Here is a 20231-nt window from a genome sequence, read left to right on the forward strand (position 1 = left end):
CATGTTCTGTAGACAAAATGTAACATGGAATGATGAAACATGTTTAGTTGCCTTCTACAGTGTCTAAGGTTTGCACAGAAACCAAACTTGACCGGGTTAAGATTGTGAGGTTTCTGGCTGAGGATAGCTGAACGGCACCAGAGTTATTAGCCTCTCACTTTGCCAGAAGAAATGCAATTCTAATCATAGCTAAAGCATTCCTTTAAAACGTGCTTTTTTGACATCTGAAATCCAGGAAATGGCTTCTTGATATAAACTGAGTGGGACAGTGCAGGAACTCATCATTGGCAGATATCAATGGACTGTCCAATGGCAGGCATCAATGGGCGTTTCCTGATATCAAGGAAAGCCCACATCAAGAAACGCCCCAAATTGTGGTCTGCAATTGCACTATATTGCAAAGTCCTACTGGGCAGACTTCAATTCAATGTCTATTTTATGTTGATACAACATAATGTCATTGAAAAGACGTGGAGACAATAGTCACTCAACCAGTGTGTGCCCAGTGCGATAGGCCTATGTCAGTTTCCGTTTCATAAGATGATTGTGAGCTGCACACTCCATTATTTGATTACACGCGATGGAATCCATGTGCATATGCCTATTGCCTACTTATATAGAAAAACTCAATTGACATAGACTGTTACTTTTTCACACTGTTTTATTTCACACTATTTGAAAATCTCCGCAGCGGCAGTCCGCAGTCAGGTTTCAAACGTTAGGCTACTTTGGACGGCAGGCGGGGGAAGAGAGGCAATCCTGGGGTGAGATTTACTTTACCATTCAAACCAGTGCTGGGTGGAGCTACAGTATCTACGGATGGAGTCACTCCAAACTTGGCTCGCCAGTCGCCACAAATACTTTACTTAAGCAAGTTGGACTATTTACCAATGTGAATGTCCGGCAGACAAAGTGTCCAGGTGAACAGCATTTGATCTCCCTCCATACTGAGTTTTATCGCGCAGCAAGTCCCGTTTTTCTCCAATATCGGAAGACTGATTTTTATTTTATTTTAAATAACAAATGCTGATTTTCCTGGAAATGTAATCTATGAAACAAAGGCAGAAGTTGCAGGCGAATTGATTCCTTTTTTCCCTGTCCCGAGAACTATTGGAAGAGATGTATTTCTGATCATGGACTAAACAAGATGCATTTGCCCTGTACATCAAAACACATGTTTTGCCTGCGCGATTAGCATACAGAGATCCTTGTGGATTAATTTAAGGACGATGGATAATTTTTTCACCGAGGTAAGTTGACTATTAAAACTTTGTTCTAATAAAAACGCATCATTGTTGGTTAAAACAAGTCTGTAGTAGGAATTATATTTCAAGAAAGTGATGGGAAACAACTTTAATTATTTTGGGGGGGGCTGAAAGTTGATGCCATGTAACCTATAGGAAAAATACTTGTATTTATGCGCTCTAAGGAATACGAATGAATAGCAATTTTTCTTATTTCTGTAACGTCGTTCCTTTATAATGCAATAATGTGAGAGAGTTCATCAAACAGTGGGTCGTAACGCTAGCTCATAGATTTATGCTGTGTGTCAAATGCTTCTGGATAAAACAGGGGTTTGGACCTTTTCCAAGTAGAACTCTGGCATTTCCGTACCTTCGTTTTTTCACGTTTCCTCCTCGAAGACATCCTGCGAAAGCTAATAATAGAAGCAATAGAATATGGATTCAACCTACACCACTTGAGTAAAGGGAAACTGTAATTAGCCGACAATTAACTCTTGTTGATTTGACAATAGGCATGCATATTTATAGCCTATAGAAAACCCAAACACTATGATCCTCGTTACTACGTCTGCTTGTTATTACAGTTTAATCATGTTCGTTAAAGAACTGATAATGCTTTATACCTTTCAATATTTTCAATATTGTTATCCCACAGTTGCTATTAGCTTACTGCTCTATATTGATCCTCTTCATAAAAACCTGAGATCTTAAATGGGATAAAACATGGGATAAAACACAAAATGCTTGTAAGTTTAACCTGCATACAAAATGATCCAGTGTTAAATCAACACTGATGGTGTTCAATTCAACATTGGTCCAGTGTCTACACAACACGTGTGGCAATAGGCCTAGCTGATTATTGAGATGATTAGCAATGCATCTAAAATATGTGTGTGAAAAAAAACTGTGTCTTGAGTATCATTTGAAATGTTGAGACAAGAAGAAGGGGAGGGGTGTGTTGCACTTTAACCGTTCGCTTTCTCGGTGTGGAAACGTTATTTGGAGAGTTCAGAACCTGCTACACTTATGAAAAAGAAGTTTTGATTTATTTCATACCATTTACAAGTTTGGTCAATTTGTTCATTGGGTTTTGTTTGTGCGCAATCAGCATGTGTCTTGTTTCTCTGTCCTCTTAATGTTGACAGAGCATGCGCAACTGAGCACACATAGAAGTGGGCTAACTAGCCTGCTGCGCACAAATGTAGGGATGTCTGATTTTTGAGATTCCTTCTCAGTAATTTTTTCTTCATCCATTGTGAATGATAATACAGTGCCTTTGTAAATTATTCAGACCCCTTGACTTTACATTTTTTTTGGTTACGTTACAGCCTTATTCTGAAACGGATAAAAAAAAAAATCCTCAGCAATCTACACACAATACCCCATAAAGACAAAGCAAAAACAGGTTTTTAGAAATGTTTGCAAATGTATTAAAAACAAAAAACAAATACCTTATTTACGTAAGTATTCAGGCCCTTTGCTATGAGACTCGAAATTGAGCTCAGGTGCATCCTATTTCCATTGATCATCCTTGAGATGTTTCTACAACTTAATTGGAGTCCACCTGTGGTAAATTAAATTAATTGGACATGATTTGCAAAGGCACATACCTGTCTATATAAGATCTCACAGTTGTCAGAGCAAAAACCAAGCCAAGAGGTTAAAGGAATTGTCTGTAGAGCTCTGAGACAGAATTCTGTCGAGGCACAGATCTGGGTGAAGGGTACCAAAAATATTCGGCAGCATTGAAGTTTCCCAAGAACACAGTGGCCTCCATCATTATTAAATGGAAGAAGTTTGGAAGCACCAAGACTCTTCCTAGAGCTGGCCGCCAGGCCAAACTGAGCAATCGGGAGAGAAGGGCCTTGGTCAGGGAGGTGACCAAGAACCCAATGGTCACTCTGACAGAGCTCTAGAGTTCCTCGGTGGAGATCAGAGAACCTTCCAGAAGGACAACCATCTCTGCAGCACTCCACCAATAAGGCCTTTATGGTAGATTGGCCAGACGGAAGCCACTCCTCAGTAAAAGGCACATGACAGCCCGCTATCAGTTTGCCGAAAGGCACCTGAAGACTCTCAGGCCATGAGAAACAAGATTTTCTGGTCTGATGAAACCAAGATCAAACTCTTTGGCCTGAATGCCAAGCGTCACGTTCTGGAGGAAACCTGGCACCATCCCTATTGTGAAGCATGGTGGTGGTGGCGGCATCATGCTGTGTGGATGTTTTTCAGCGGCAGGGACTGGGAGACTAGTCAGGATTGAGGCAAAGATGAACGGAGCAAAGTACAAAGAGATCCTTGATGGTAACCTGCATCCATGTTCAGCCTGGTGGCCTTCAACAAGTGAGATCCTAAGTGAATATGTTATAATTAAAATTAAGTTAAATTAAGTATTTGATGAGGCATTATTTTGAGGGCCTAGTTTTACACAAATACAGTGGCCTGAAACTCATGGTTTTCAGGGATACGAGTCACATTATGATGGCTTGCAAAGTAATGTGTAATTCCTATTGGAATCCAGCCAGTGGGGATATCCAACACTTTTATTCACCCGCAGCCTACATTTAGAATGGCTGCCAGGTTGAAAATGATAAGATATGAGACTACCTAAACCATTTAATCTGGAAAAAACATTTCCAAGTAACAGATTGAATTAGTTTTGAAAAATGTATGTTATTTATATTTGAGTAGCATATGATTAATTAATCAGTCAAAGTACATGCAAAAACATAGATATTGAAACAAACAATTCTAATGAACATCCTGCAATAGAACATGCTGGGAAATATGATAATGATGGTATGGATGTCATAAGGTGAATGCACCAATTTGTAAGTCGCTCTGGATAAGAGCGTCTGCTAAATGACTTAAATGTAAATGTAAATGTGTGGTTTCGGTTTAACACGGGTTATTAACAGCACAACTGATGTTCTTTTTAACCAATGAGTGTTAATTTAACACTTAAAGAGTTAATTTAATACCTGAATCAACACGAAAAAATGGGGAAGGGTACATTGAAAAATCAGCACTAGGTAACACTTGCTAATTTGCTGTGTGAGTCAGGGAAATACTGTGTCGAAACCACAGTGTACATACAATTTTGGTATTTATTAGGATCCCCATTAGCCACTGCAAATGCATCATCTACTCTTCCTGGTCCACAATGACAGTTGATTTGTGATACCTGCATGATGAAAAGAACACCACTCCCTTTTGATGATGCAGGTATAAGCTCCACCTGAAAAAGTGTTGATGTTTGAGTCACACCTGAATATCACTTTGCCCCAAGCGGTTATTGCACCACCACTGACAGTTGGGAAAGTTGACTTCACCTATCTATCTATCATTACGTATGATGTGTTTGTTTATTGGCGTGGGTGTGGCTGAATGTGGCTGAATATCATTTCAAAACCCATTTCCCCCTCAGGTAGAAAAGGCATGATCATTACCATAATCAACCAAAGTAGGCAAACAAGTAGAAGCAACAGTTCGTTGATATCCTTGTTGCATGACAACAGGACGATCGCCAAGGATCTAGAAATTCTGAAAAACAATGAATATTTCTCATTGCCAGAAGTAGGCAGGCTCACACAGAGTAGTCTCAAATATCGGCCTGCCTGCCTTTATATCTCTCAGTTAATCTCTGCCTGAAACAAAGCCCCCAGTCTTTAAGGAAAAGGGCATTTGACAAGGAAACAAACTCGCTTCCAACCAGTAAAGGTTGTGCAGAGAATGTAGATTAGCTTATTTCCCAAAGGTAGATACATATAGATATATCCTTTTCGGTCATGATGTTCAAAAGTCAAAACACTGACTGGCTTCGAGGTTGAGTGCTCATTCATTTAGTGGTAATAGACGGCACTCACCACTGGCCATTTTATTGTACGTTTCCATAGATTGGTAAGATAACATTCACAAGTAGGTTTTCCTGTAGACCATGGCTCATTTTTAGTAGCCTACAACCTTATCCAGTGGCCAGTCGGTCTTGACACAGCAGAGTCAGACGGTTCAATGTCTATCAGCACTGTCAGTTGAATGGGCTTGTGTTTATTTGAACTGCTGTGTTGTGAGCGGACTTGTTTCAAGATAGCTTAGGCAGACTTCACTTTCCACCTACAGTACCTTCAGAAAATATTCCTATCCCTTGATTTATTCCACATTTTGTTGTGTTACAGCATGAATTCAAAATTGATTCAAATGGATGACACACAATACCCTATAATGACAAAGTGAAACATGTATTGAAAATGTATTGAAAATGAAATACAGAAATATTGCATTTACATAAGTGTTCACACCGCTGAGTCAATACATGTTAGAATCACCTTTGGCAGCGATTACAGCTGTGAGTCTTTCTGGGTACGTCTCTAATAGCTTTGCACACCTGCATTGTACAACATTTGCCCATTATTCTTAAAATAATTCTTCAAGCTCTGTCAAATTGATGGTTGATCATTGCAAGACAGCCATTTTCAAGTCTTTCCATAGATTTCCAAGCAGATGTAAGTCAAAACTGTAAATCGACCGCCCAGGAACATTCTGTGTGTTCTTGCTAAGAAACCTTGGCCTTGTGTTTTAGCTTATTGTCCTGCTGAAATGTCATCTCCCAGTGTCTGGTGGAAAGCAGACTGAACCACGGTTTCCTCTAGGATTTTGCCTGTGCTTAGCTCCCTTCTGTTTGTTTTTTGTATCTTGAAAAACTCCCCAGTCCTTAACTATTTCAAGCATACCCATAACATGATGCAGCCAACACTATGCTTGAAAATATGGAGAGTGGTACTCAGTAATGTGTTCTATTGGATTTTCCCCAAACATCACTTTATATTCAGGGCAAAAGTTTTATTGCTTTACCACATTTTTTGCAGTATTACTTTAGTGCCTTGTTGCAAATAGGATGCATGTTTTGGAATACTTTATTCTGTACAGGTTTCCCTTTTTTCACTCTGTCAATTAGGTTAGTATTGTGGGGTAACTACAATGTTGATCCATCCTCCGTTTTCTCCTATCACAGCCATTAAACTCTGTAACTGTTTTAAATTCACCGTTGGCCTCATGGTGTAATCTCTGAGCGGTTTCCTTCCTCTCTGGCAACTGAGTTAGAAAGGACGCCTGTATCTTTGTAGTGACTGGGTGTATTGATATGCCATCCAAAGTGTATTTAATATCTTCACCATGCTCAAAGGGATATTCAATATCTGCTTTTTTTTCTTCTTCTTTGTGTTTGAAATGTTCTGCTTGACTGAGGGACCTTACAGACAATTGTATGTGTGGGGTACAGCGATGAGGTAGTCATTCAAAAATCTTAAACACAATTATTGCACACAGAGTCCATCCAACATATTATGTGACTTGTTAAGCATATTTTTACTCCTGAACTTATTTAGGCTTGCCATAACAAAGGGGTTGAACACTTCTTGACTCAAGACATTTAAACTTTACATTTTTAATAAATGTGTAAAAATGTCAAAACTATTTCACTTTGACATTATGGGGTAGTATGCATAGGCCAGTGACACATACACATTAATCCATTTTAAATTCAGGCTGTAACAAAACAAAACATGGGGAAAAAGTAAAAGGGTGTATACTTTTTGAATGCATTGTATCAGGTCCAAGGCTACCTGATGTGTCACTAATAACACTAGCACTTTACTGGTAGAAGTTTCCCCCTAGTGCAGCTCCGGGTCAACTAGGCTGATTTCCCCTATGCAAATCTTAAACTGAAGAATGAAAACTGTTAGAAAGTGAAACTACATCCTGGGCACTGAGGGACAACTTTATTCTACACTTGTGGCAGGTCTGTGGGACTGAGTGCTGACATGACCAATGGCCATTTGAATCATGGAAGCATTTTTTGATAGATACGGTATGTCTCAACATTTGAAACCCATAAGAGATTTAAGACAGTGTCAGCTCACTTCACTAAAGAGGGTTTCTTTCATATCATTTTATCAGTATAACTATTTTGCGAGGGTACTTCTTGTACAGTTGCTGATAAAACGATCATCGGTGATCGTTAAAAAAAAAATCTCAAACACCGAATATACTCTTTCAATGCATCAGTCACTTATTGAGGACACTGTGACCTAACTGTTTCATGAGCAAAATATGTTGAGCCTCTGTGAATACAACCTCGTGAAATCATTCTAGAATACCTCTGCTTTGCAGGCTACTCCCATAGCCCGCAACTGTCTGCATTTCTCATTAAGGGCATAAAATATAATAGCCTAATCATGATGTTAATAGTGTTACCACAACAAACACAGTCTATATACCCACATTATACTGAAACGCTCTCATGATGAATTCAAAGCAGCAGTGCTGTGTTAGATGTTGAAGTGGCTTTCTTTCTTCCGGCTTCTTCAAGGGTTGAAACATGACACCTGTGAAACGGCTAGATGGAATTTAAGATCTTGCAGATTTATAATTTTGTGCTCAGCTGCCTTCTTTGTCTTCTATCCAATGCGGTTAGCGTGTATTCCTGTTCTTACTGAACATGTGCTTAGTCTGAAGCTTCATTATGTGGACAATTGTCGAGATTAATTACAAGTTAATAAACTGGACACAAGACAAACAGCCATACAAGTGAATATTTGGGAACACTTAACTTGACGGGTACCTACTTATGTACTTCATAACACAGTTATAAACCATACATACCAGCATTCATAAGCAACAACTGCAAGGCAACAATGGCAAAACATAACAAAAATATCAACTTGGTGGTTGTTGGCTCAAGTCGACATAAGCACGTGTGAAACTGCTAATGAGTGTGGTATGTATGGGTTATTAATGTGTTACGAAGTAGGCTTGTAAAGGTTTGAATGTCAGGACATGAAATTTGTTGGAGCATGTACAGTTGAAGTCGAAAATTTACATACACCTTAGCCAAATGCATTAAACACAGTTTTTTTTTACAATTCCTGATATTTAATCCTAGTAAAAAGTCCCTGTCTTAGGTCAGTTAGGATCACCACTTTATTTTAAGAATATGAAATGTCAGAATAATAGTAGAGAGAATTATTTTTTTCAGCTTTTATTTCTTTCATCACATTCCCAGTGGGTCAGAAGTTTACATACACTCAATTAGTATTTGGTTGCATTGCCTTTAAATTGTTTAACTTGGGTCAAACATTTCAGGTAGCCTTCCACAAGCTTCACAGAATAAGTTGGGTGAATTTTGGCCCATTCCTCCTGACAGAGATGGTGTAACTGAGTCAGGTTTGTAGGCCTCCTTGCTCGCACACACTTTTTCAGTTCTGCCCACAAATGTTCTATAGGATTGAGGTCAGGGCTTTGTGATGGCCACTCCAATACCTTGACTTTGTTGTTCTTAAGCCATTTTGCCACAACTTTTAAGTATGCTTGGGGTCATTGTCCATTTGGAAGACCCATTTTCGACCAAGCTTTAACTTCCTGATTGATGTCTTGAGATGTTGCTTCAATATATCCACATAATTTTCCTCCCTCATGATGCCATCTATTTTGTGAAGTGCACCAGTCCCTCCTGCAGCAAAGCACCCCCACAACATGATGCTGCCACCCCCGTGCTTCATGGTTGGGATGGTGTTCTTCGGCTTGCAAGCATCCCCCTTTTTCCTCAAAACATAACGATGGTCATTATGGCCAAACAGTTCTATTTTTTGTTTCATCAGACCAGAGGACATTTCTCCATGTGCAGTTCCAAACCGTAGTCTGGCTTTTTTATGGCGGTTTTGTAGTGGCTTCCTCCTTGCTGAGCGGCCTTTCAGGTTATGTCAATATAGGACACGTTTTATTGTGGATATAGATACTTTTGTACCTGTTTCCTCCAGCATCTTCACAAGGTCCTTTGCTGTTGTTATGGAATTGATTTTCACTTTTCGCACCAAAGTACGTTCATCTCTAGGAGACAGAACGCGTCTCCTTCCTGAGCGGTATGATGGCTGTGTGGTCCCATGGTGTTTATACTTGCGTACTATTGTCTGTGCAGATGAACATGGTACCTTCAGTCATTTGGAAATTGCTCCCAAGGATGAACCAGACTTGTGGAGGTCTGCAATTGTTTTTCTGAGGTCTTGGCTGATTTTATTTTGATTTTCTCATGATGTCAAGCAAAGAGGTACTGAATTTGAAGGTAGGCCTTGAAATACATCCACAGGTACACCTACCAGTTTCATGAAGTTGGCCTTTGACAATTTGTAACATCTGAAACAAAAACAAGGGTCCTGTCTTAGCACACTTTTAGGAGGGTTGTATCGTATTTCGCCCTTCATTTTAGTGCATGTAACCCTACCAAATTAAATAAGGAAGAATCTGTGAGCCAGCCAGTCAGTCAAGTTTCTCCTGAAAAATGGCTGCTGGATCATTTAACACTTTTTCACGCCACTCTTGAAATAACACCTCCTCAGGAGGCAGATATTTTGGATCGAAGCCAGAACAATGTATCTCGAAGCGTTTTCTCCGCCCTGAACCGACAGAGTAAGGTCACAGAGCAACTGTGACGGTGACAAATTAAACATGATCCAATCCTGCATCTCCTACGAACTGATTGAACCAACTGTTTACATACCCAATGGCTTAATACACTTTTGGCCAAAATCTGCTCCCTTTTGGAGACAGCCCCCAAACATCCCAAATACAAAGGTCAGTGTCCACAAAATTCCTCAAAGTCTTTTGACTTTACGGTTTTCTAGGTTAATCCCTGCTTCAAACATCACGATACAGCTCAGTATGTAGATCTCTATAGCATCTAGACTGGGCATGTCTTCACCTCGCTGCTAACCGTAAGGATATACTCACTGAGCCACTGTGTGTTTCTGTTTACCATGTCAAGGTGTAAATTAGTGTGGAATATAAACCACTTTTACCCACACTCTTCAGTGCGGATGGATGAGCTTGAGAAAAACAATCTGGGTTGTGTTCATTAGGGCAGGCAACAGAAAACATAGAGAACTCTTTGCAATGTAAAACAAAAATGTGTTTCTTATTTGACCATTTCAGGTAGTCCCTCCCTGTTTCGCATTCTTTTCCATTTGGTATGCAATAAAAAAAGGCCCAATTTCCTGCCTGATTGCTGGTAACATTCCATACGGCTCTGAAACATCTTACCTCTACCGTCCTCCTGCTTGAGTCAATATGTGCGCCTGTATACAGGCCATGGTTGTGTTCCATCACTTCATACTTCATAACACATACTACTTTTGGTTCCTTGTCACCTCTTTGCATGTTTTTGGTTCACGCATTTTTTTTGAGGTTTTTGCGATCAGTGGTGCAGCTTTTTTGATTCATGATATTAGCTTTGCTTCTTGTACGAAAATACAGTTATGCAGTCTGTTGTCTTTAGTACAGAATGCTGAGGATACCCACTGGGCACAGACTTCAATTCAACGTCTATTCCATGTTGGTTCAATGTAATTTCAATGAAATTACGTGGAAGCAATCTTGATTCAACCAGTGAGTAGTCACTCAGTAAGCTTTTTTTAATGTAATATCCCATTTGAAAAAAAATGTAAAGCTTTTCAGCATAAAATACATAAGCAATATATCAAAATCATCAGGAGAAATAGAAAATGGCTTCCTGACACTAATGGCTCCTGTTGGGTCGGTGTTCCAGACAGTCTAGCTGGTCAATTATAAACAGCATAAAAATATCTCAAACGTACCGTGTTTCATTTATGTGCAGTGACAAGCTGTCTCCTATATGCGGTAAGAGCTACTGAACAAAGAAAAGCCCGATGCATTTTAACCTTGCCTTTTTTTTACCAACTGCTTTTATCGTTCATCGTTCCGAGCAGATATGAGGTGTGATTAAAGTACTTGTGAATGGTCGAATTGGTTTCTAGGTTATGCCTAGTTTTATTTATCAACTGCCCCTTCTTACTTTTTCTATAGAGAGATAAAGACACGAGGTGAGATCATGTGGGAGTTGTAAGATGGATTCATGATGGATAAAAGCTTGTCTTGTCTGGACATTCTGTTTGATTATTTAGTTGTATTATCTCCTGGTCATGCAACCCTGTTACGGTGGAGGAGCTACTGGACTTTTTCTCTAAGAGCACTACTCAACTGCTTAATGATTCAACAGTTCTTTTTTTTTTTATACACGCTGTTGGGAAAGCGTTTAATGTTAAGCGTTAAAGGCTTAAAGGGACACTGCGGGATTTTTGCAATGAAGCCCTTCATCTACTTCCCCAGAGTCAGATGCATTCACGGATACCATTTTGTATGTTCAGATAGTGAGAGAGTGTGGCAGTAGGAAAGATAGAGGTTGTGTCAAAAGGCATTAGGCCGGATTTGAAACTATGCCAATACTGCAGATGTGTGCCAGAGGCTGCCGCGTTACAGCCAAACCAGCCAGGTCACATGATCCTTGTTCTATTTGCTGTGGGAGCTCCCTTATCAATGACATACATTGTGGTTCGAATGTCGTTGTAAGGTCAAGGCGATTTAAGAATGTATTCGCTCTTTTCCAAAAGGCAAGGGCTTCTGTTCCTAGGTTTTAATCAGCCATTTCTATTCAACGCCAAAATAGGTTCCAACTCATATCCAAAATGTCCATATCTTCCAATAAAAATACTTGCGAGATGTATTTATTGCAACTATCACACATTTATTACTCACAGTCCTAACGTTAGCCACAACCAATGGGAATGTGTGTCGTGTACACGAATGGGTTATAAAGAAATCAAATTGTGTAATACACATGAAATGCGTTGTGAAGAAAATTGTGTAATACTTTTTCGTGTGCCTGTCAAGAATTTTGAATAAGTAATTAGTGTCATTTCAAAAAAAGCTGTAATAGTGTGTTTGGGTAGATGGGTACGTTAGGCTTTGAGGTGTTTTTTTCATGAAACTAAGGACATGAGGATCCGGTCAGGTAAACAATCTTCAGAGGTTGTTTATACGTCGTCACCCGAGTGATACCTCACCACTTCTGCCAACATTATTAGCAAGACTACGAAATGGCACTCAGTGCCTTGAAACCGTTCCAAAAAGGCTATGAAGTCATCAGATGACCAGGGTCATATTCACTAGAAGTGAAATGGAAGAAAACAGACAGAAATGGGGAATGAATACCTGAACACGTCCATTGCAAAGTGTTTTGCTCCGGTGTGCACTAATGAATTACGACACAGATTTTAAACGCCGAGAGGGTTGGACTACCTCCCATTTTTTTCTCGTCTTCTTCACATCGCTGACTGAACAAACAGCATTGAGACCAAATAAATAACTTTATCTTCGTTGTTCAGTCCGTTTTTAGTATGTCCTGCCTAATGCCATAGCTCAATGTAACAGATCACGGTGTCTTGAGTATAACAAGGGTGACTCTTGTTACCACTAGAAGAAAGCCAGAAAGGGAAGCCGGTATTTACATTCACCCCCCCCCCCCCTCCCTTCTCCTGCATTTGCCCTTCTCCGCTACAATTTTGCAAAACTCTGGATATCCGCACCGGGGGACCACAGCTGGCCAACACATGGCAACACTGGCCTCAGCTGCCAGTCTGTAATATACACACGCACACAAACACACATGGAAAGTAGGTCAGCAAGTCTTTGAGTGTGGGGCCACCGGTTGCTAAGCGAAGGGGCAGAACGAACCCTGATGACTCGGTTGCGCACGATGCGTACAAGGCAAGCAGGTACGAGCTCCATTAAGGATGCAAAAAGACAATACAGACTCAAACTTGAATCAATGTTCGATAACAATGCTCCCTGTAGTCCCCACATCAAGGTCTGCATGCCATACACAGTGGACCAGAGTCAGAGTGTGAATTATACTGTGACATTCAGGGGGTCTCTATTTTTTGGGGGGACCTCCTATGTAATTTTGAATGGGCCTGATAGTAAAGACATGTCATATAACTGTAAACATTTTGTATTAGATTTTAATTGGGCAACAACACAGCCAGTCATGATGTTTTCATCTTATTGTCAAACAAAAAACTTCACAAAGTAGGCTACCTGCGGATGTTTGTCCACCCCAAATAATAACCCCCCCCCCCCCTCCCCTCGGGCCCCTGTATATTCGCACTCTGCACTGGACCCACTCCATTTTGCCTACAGCTCCAACAGATCCACAGAAGATGCCATGTCCATTGCAATTCACAATGGCCTAACTCCCCTGGAAAAGAGGAACACCTACTGTATGTGAGAATGCTGTTAATTGACTACAGTTCAGTATTCAACACTATTGTTCCCTCCAAGCTCGTCACCAAGCTCAGGGCCCTAGGCCTGGAGACCACCCTCTGCAAATGGATCCTGGACTTCCTGACAGGCAGACACACAGGCTGTGAGGACTGGCAACAAACTTCTCCTCCACACTGACTCTGAACACTGGGGCCCGTCAGAGATGTGTCCTCAGCCCTCTGCTATACTTCCTGTTCAGCCACGACTGTGTGGCTAAGCACGACACCAACTCCATCATCAAGTTTGCTGATGACACCACGGTGGTAGGCCTGATCACTGACAACGACGAGGTAGGAGGTAAGTGAACTGGCATTGTGGTGCCAGGACAACAGCCTCAACGTCAGCAAAACAAATGGGTTGATTGTCGATTTCAGGAAGCAGAGGATAGGATACGCCCGATCCACATCCACGGGGCTGCAGTGGAGAGAGTCAGTGGTTTTAAGTTCCTTGGCGTCCACATCATTAAGAACTTGACATGGACCAACAATACCACCACCAATTTTCAGACAGCTAAAAACAATTGCTATGCCTCCGGATCCTCTCCAAATACGTCCGCTGCACCATCGAGAGCGTCCTGACTGGCTTTATCACGGCCTGGTACAGGAACTGCTCCGGTCTTGGATGGTCTTTGCTCGTGAACTCAGACAATACGCCTTGCCGTGCAGAAGTCCTCAGTGAGGTCATCGGACATAAGTCTAACTTGAAGGCTCTCTCTGAGTCCTCTAATGAATTTGGTCGAGAGGTACTGAGCAGAAATGTTAAGTTGTACAGTATATTCCATTTAGCAGACGCTGTTATCCAGTGGTGTGTGAATATTTTTTTTTTGTATGGGTGGGCACAGCGGTAATCAAATCCACAACCCTGGCTTTGTGTTTGCCAAACGGTAGCAACTGAGCTACACAGAATCATCACAACTTGCGCTTTCGTTCAGTGTTCATGTTAGCCCTGCGTTCATTGAAGTTTCTTTTTATTCTGTTCTTTTCCCCAACAAAAATTGCCAGGGAACAAGAACAACATTGTCTTTTGTCTTTATCCAGTTGCAATATGTGTTCCACGGCTGCCATGAAGTCTCTGGCTCAGGTGAATCATACTGTACTGTCTCTGCATGCAAAGCAAGTACTGCTGATTTGTGTTTGTTTGTAGCTCAGTTGGTAGAGCAGGGCACTTCTAACACCAGGTTAGTGGGTTTGATTGCCAGGACCACCCACATGTAAAATTTATGCACGGATGACTGTAATTTGCTTTGGATAAAAGTGTCTGCTGAATGGCATATACACTGCTCAAAAAAATAAAGGGAACACTTAAACAACACACTAACTCCAAGTCAATCACACTTCTGTGAAATCAAACTGTCCACTTAGGAAGCAACACTGATTGACAATAAATTTCACATGCTGTTGTGCAAATGGAATAGACAAAAGGTGGAAATTATAGGCAATTAGCAAGACACCCCCCAAAACAGGAGTGATTCTGCAGGTGGTGACCACAGACCACTTCTCAGTTCCTATGCTTCCTGGCTGATGTTTTGGTCACTTTTGAATGCTGGCAGTGCTCTCACTCAAGTGGTAGCATGAGACGGAGTCTACAATCCACACAAGTGGCTCAGGTAGTGCAGTTCATCCAGGATGGCACATCAATGCGAACTGTGGCAAAAATGTTTGCTGTGTCTGTCAGCGTAGTGTCCAGAGCATGCAGGCGCTACCAGGAGACAGGCCAGTACATCAGGAGACGTGGAGGAGGCCGTAGGAGGGCAACAACCCAGCAGCAGGACCGCTACCTCCGCCTTTGTGCAAGGAGGTGCACTGCCAGCGCCCTACCCGGGAGGGTACAGGCCCACCCACAGACGATCCCGCAGGTGAAGAAGCCGGATGTGGAGGTCCTGGGCTGGCATGGTTACACATGGTCTGCGGTTGTGAGACTCATTAGATGTACTGCCAAATTCTGGAAAACTACGTTGGAGGAGGCTTGTCTGGCAACAGCATTGGTGGACATTCCTGCAGTCAGAATGCCAGTTGCACACTCCCTCAAAACTTGAGACAAATGTGATATTGTGTTGTGTGATAAAACTGTAGGAAAACTACACCGGGTGGCTTTTTATTGTCCCCATCACAAAGTGCAGCTGTGTCATGGTCATGCAGCTGTGTCATGGTCATGCTGTTTAATCAGCTTCTTGATATGCCACACCTGTCAGGTAGATGGATTATCTTGGCAAAGGAGAAATGCTCACTAACAGGGATATAAACAAACTTGTGTACAACATTTGAGAGAAATACACTTTTTGTGCGTCTGGAACATTTCTGGGTGTAACGGGTTTCTAGTTCTTCCTCCTCCTCAGACGAGGAGAGGAGAGAAGGATCGGAGGAGCAAAATGCAGTGGGTTGTGAATACATACTGAATTTATTGAAAGACGAAAACGAAAACACGAAAAAACACTTGAATCAACTACAAAACAAATAAACGATGTAGACAGACCTGACTTGAGAACTTACAAATAGACGAAGAACGCACGAACAGGAACAGACTACATACATGAACGAACAAACCGAAACAGTCCCGTGTGGTGCAACATACACAGACACGGAAGACAATCACCCACAAACAAACAGTGCGAACAGCCAACCTTTATATGGTTCTCAATCAGAGGAAAACGTAAAACACCTGCCTCTGATTGAGAACCATATAAGGCTAATTACAAGTGACCTAAACATAGCAACACAAAACATAGAATGCCCACCCCAACTCACGCCCTGACCAACTAAACACATACAAAATAACAGAAAACAGGTCAGGAACGTGACACTGGGATCTTTTATTTCCCTTTACATGTTGCGTTTATATTTTTGTTCAGGGCCCCCTTGGCTAATACACACACACTTTTGTATCCTGTCCAGACACACATGCACACCACTGCTCCTGACTCTGTTCCGCTATACCCGCCATTGGGACACACAGACACACACACACACACATGTTGTCCAGACTATACATGCACTTGCCCACACTCACACACCCGAGGGCCTAGTCTCACTCAACACACCCTGGTTGACAAATATTGATAAACACTCAATCATTTTTGCATTTCTGCAGATGCAGCATGAGGTGGCCCCCAAAATGCCTGACCAAAAATACATGCAAAAACATACTCCCTTTTCTATGTAAACTGCATATATGACTTAGCAAGCACATCTGAGATTACAGCCTTGGCATTTGGAGTTGTTTTGTTCAAAGTAATTGGTATGAGAGAAAACCAAAATGGCAGCTTGTCGATTTAATATTCTCTCCGATGAGGAGGATGAAGGCAGTAACACCATTCCCGAGTCCAAACAGGAAAACGAAGTAGGATTTTAATCTTCACTTCAAAGCCGTTGGGGTTTTCAAAAGTTTTTTTTTTTTAATATTTTTGTTTGAAATGTAGGTTCATCTTTCTTATGCACAGGATAAGCGGGTTTATGTTTTAGTTGGGCCTAGCAAGGCTCAGAACTTCTTTTCTTCTCTGTTATTTCATGTGGCTGTCTTGAAATGAGATGCCAAAAGCTTCTTAACCTCTTCGGTCTCCCTTGTGCTTTCTAGCGAAGTTACGTTATTGACACAATATTGTCCTGAGTGGCTCAGTTGGTAAAATCATGGCGCTACCAAGGTCGTGGGGTTCAATTCCAGCAGGGCTCACAAACACGTACTAAAACTGGATGCACTCACTGTAATGTGAATTGGATAAAAGAGCCTGCCAACTAGAATAATGCAGAAATGGATTTATAAGACTTGAAACCCTGGATTATTGGGAAATTACTATGTTATTTATATGTACAAGACTGCAGTGATGACCATTTAATATTGTGTCAAGGTCAAGGCTATAGCGTACAACCACAAACACCTGTTTTCTACATTGCTTCCAAATGTACCTCCCAATGAACATTCTGGGGGGAGTAGAGGCATTTGTGATTGTTTTAAGAGCTTAGATTATTTTTGGATTGGTGCACAGAGAGGGATTTGATCTTTTTTAACACTTTAACATTTTGTAATAAGATGTTTTAATTTGATTTATGGATTACTTTCAAAAGAAATATGAGGAAAATGTATAGGTTTCATTTCTGTCGAGTAATCAGTTGAGATTGAACATAAAAGATCAAGTTAAATGCTGCCTTTAAGGAGCCTCATTGATGATAATTCACGGTTGCAGCAGAAAAGAAATACCGTATCACGCTGTTCCAACAGCTAGAATGTAGCTTTGTGTTCCTTTGACAGCAAATGCATTGTACAGTTCCATGACATTTGGAGACATAAACTAGGTTTCCATCCAACTGGGGGCAGATTTTCATGTGACTATTCTAAAGTCTGCATAGAAAGAATATGTGCATTTTCCCACCAAAAGGTTTGTTTCCGTTAGTGATGTACAGTTACGCGTACGATGCGTTGTCTTTGAACAAATCTTTTTACTGACTCGGAAGAGTCACGATTCCTTTTTTTCTGAGTGACTCGTTCAGTGTAGTAGTTCATTTGACCTGCTTGGCTACAATGAGTGCTCCAGCAGGATTGATACATGCTCTGTCTCCTCCAGTTTAGCGGGCCACAGAGACGTTCTCTGACCAACCACTGTCATATACGCACAGGAAAATAGATTATCTTGCTGCAGGCAGTATAGAGAAGAAAAATTCATGTTTACAACTGATCATTGATCGCATGGTGCAAAAATGAATGCAATTAATTGTGTATTGAACATTATGATGAACACAGCTTTGTCGAACCAAAACATACACAGCCTCTGCTCAACTTGAAAACTAATAGTTTGGCGGGCTGCAGCTCGCAAATTATATTGTGCTTATCATCACCCTCACTGCAGTCAAGCAATAGATTCCGCCAAGAGTCTTTCGTAATCTAGTCCGGTTCTGGCTACAACTAGACCCAGTTTCAAATGTGTCAAGAAATAATTGTATTTGTATGCCTAGCAGTCAACAAATGTGGCCTGCATTGTTTAAAGCACATGTTTACAAGTCTCAGCCACAAATGACAGCTCCAAAAAGCCACCCAATGGTGAACGAGAGGCTTGTAGAAATGGGATGACTCTTTCGAGTTTTCAGTTCATTTTCCGCCGGTAAGGGGTTCCTGCGCGCTCTGGGCATTACTGACTCAAATGAACGAAATGAGTCGAAAGATTTGTTATTTTGACTGAACGAGTCAAAAAGATCTGGATTCCCATAATTTTGGCAGATTTGCTTCTTTCTGCTTTGTTATCTCACATTTTAGAGTAGAGTTGCAATTCAAAGGCTCAGACACAAGAGGTATGTGGCAGGGTCTACAGTCAATCACGGATTACAAAAAGAGAACCAGCCCCGTCGCGGACCAGGATGTCTTGCTCCCAGACATACTAAATAACTCCTTTGCTCGCTTTGAGGACAAAACAGTGCCACTGACACGGCCCGCTACCAAAACCTGCGGACTCTCCTTCACTGCAGCCGACGTGAGTAAAACATTTAAACGTGTTAACCCTCGCAAGGCTGCAGGCCCAGACGGCATCCCCAGCCGCGTCCTCAGAGCATGCGCAGACCAGCTGGCTGGTGTGTTTACGGACATATTCAATCAATCCTTATCCCAGTCTGCTGTTCCCACATGCTTCAAGAGGGCCACCATTGTTCCTGTTCCCAAGAAAGCTAAGGTAACTGAGCTAAACGACTACCGCACCGTAGCACTCACGACTACCGCCCCGTAGCCGTCATCATGAAGTGCTTTGAGAGACTAGTCAAGGACCATATCACCTCCACCCTACCTGACACCCTAGACCCACTCCAATTTGCTTATCGCCCCAATAGGTCCACAGACAACGCAATCGTAACCACACTGCACACTGCCCTAACCCATCTGGACAAGAGGAATACCTATGTGAGAATTCTGTTCATCGACTACAGCTCGGCATTTAACACCATAGTACCCTCCAAACTCGTCATCAAGCTCGAGACCCTGGGTCTCGACCCCGCCCTGTGCAACTGGGTACTGGACTTCCTGACGGGCTGCCCCCAGGTGGTGAGGGTAGGTAACAACATCTCCACCCCGCTGATCCTCAACACTGGGGCCCCACAAGGGTGCATTCTGAGCCCTCTCCTGTACTCCCTGTTCACCCACGACTGCGTGGTCATGCACGCCTCCAACTCAATCATCAAGTTTGCGGACGACACTACAGTGTTAGGCTTGATTACCAACAACGACGAGACGGCCTACAGGGAGGAGGTGAGGGCCCTCGGAGTGTGGTGTCAGGAAAATAACCTCACACTCAACGTCAACAAAACAAAGGAGATGATTGTGGACTTCAGGAAACAGCAGAGGGAGCACCCCCCTATCCACATCGACGGGACAGTAGTAGAGAGGGTAGTAAGTTTAAGTTCCTCGGCGTACACATCACGGAAAAACTGAATTGGTCCACCCACACAGACAGCGTTGTGAAGAAGGCGCAGCAGCGCCTCTTCAACCTCAGGAGGCTGAAGAAATTCGGCTTGTCACCAAAAGCACTCACAAACTTCTACAGATGCACAATCGAGAGTATCCTGTCGGGCTGTATCACCGCCTGGTACGGCAACTGCTCCGCCCACAACAGTAAGGCTCTCCAGAGGGTAGTGAGGTCTGCACAACGCATCACTGGGGGCAAACTACCTGCCCTCCAGGACACCTACACCACCCGATGTCACAGGAAGGCCATAAAGATAATCAAGGACAACAACCACCCGAGCCACTGCCTGTTCACCCCGCTATCATCCAGAAGGCGAGGTCAGTACAGGTGCATCAAAGCAGGGACCGAGAGACTGAAAAACAGCTTCTATCTCAAGGCCATCA

General features: G+C 42.1%; 1 protein-coding gene across 1 annotated transcript in view; it reads left to right on the forward strand.

The window, feature by feature from the left end:
* Positions 1 to 835: 835 nt before the first annotated feature.
* The window catches only part of myo10 (myosin X), a 262974-nt gene continuing 243578 nt past the window's right edge, over positions 836 to 20231 (forward strand). The window contains exon 1 of the mRNA XM_055867578.1: positions 836 to 1250. Within this exon, the coding sequence (XP_055723553.1) occupies positions 1230 to 1250 (21 nt within the window). The 5' untranslated portion in view covers positions 836 to 1229. The remainder of the gene's footprint in view (positions 1251 to 20231) is intronic.

This window comes from Salvelinus fontinalis, chromosome 17 (genome assembly GCF_029448725.1).
Source record: "Salvelinus fontinalis isolate EN_2023a chromosome 17, ASM2944872v1, whole genome shotgun sequence".
Lineage (NCBI taxonomy): Eukaryota > Metazoa > Chordata > Actinopteri > Salmoniformes > Salmonidae > Salvelinus > Salvelinus fontinalis.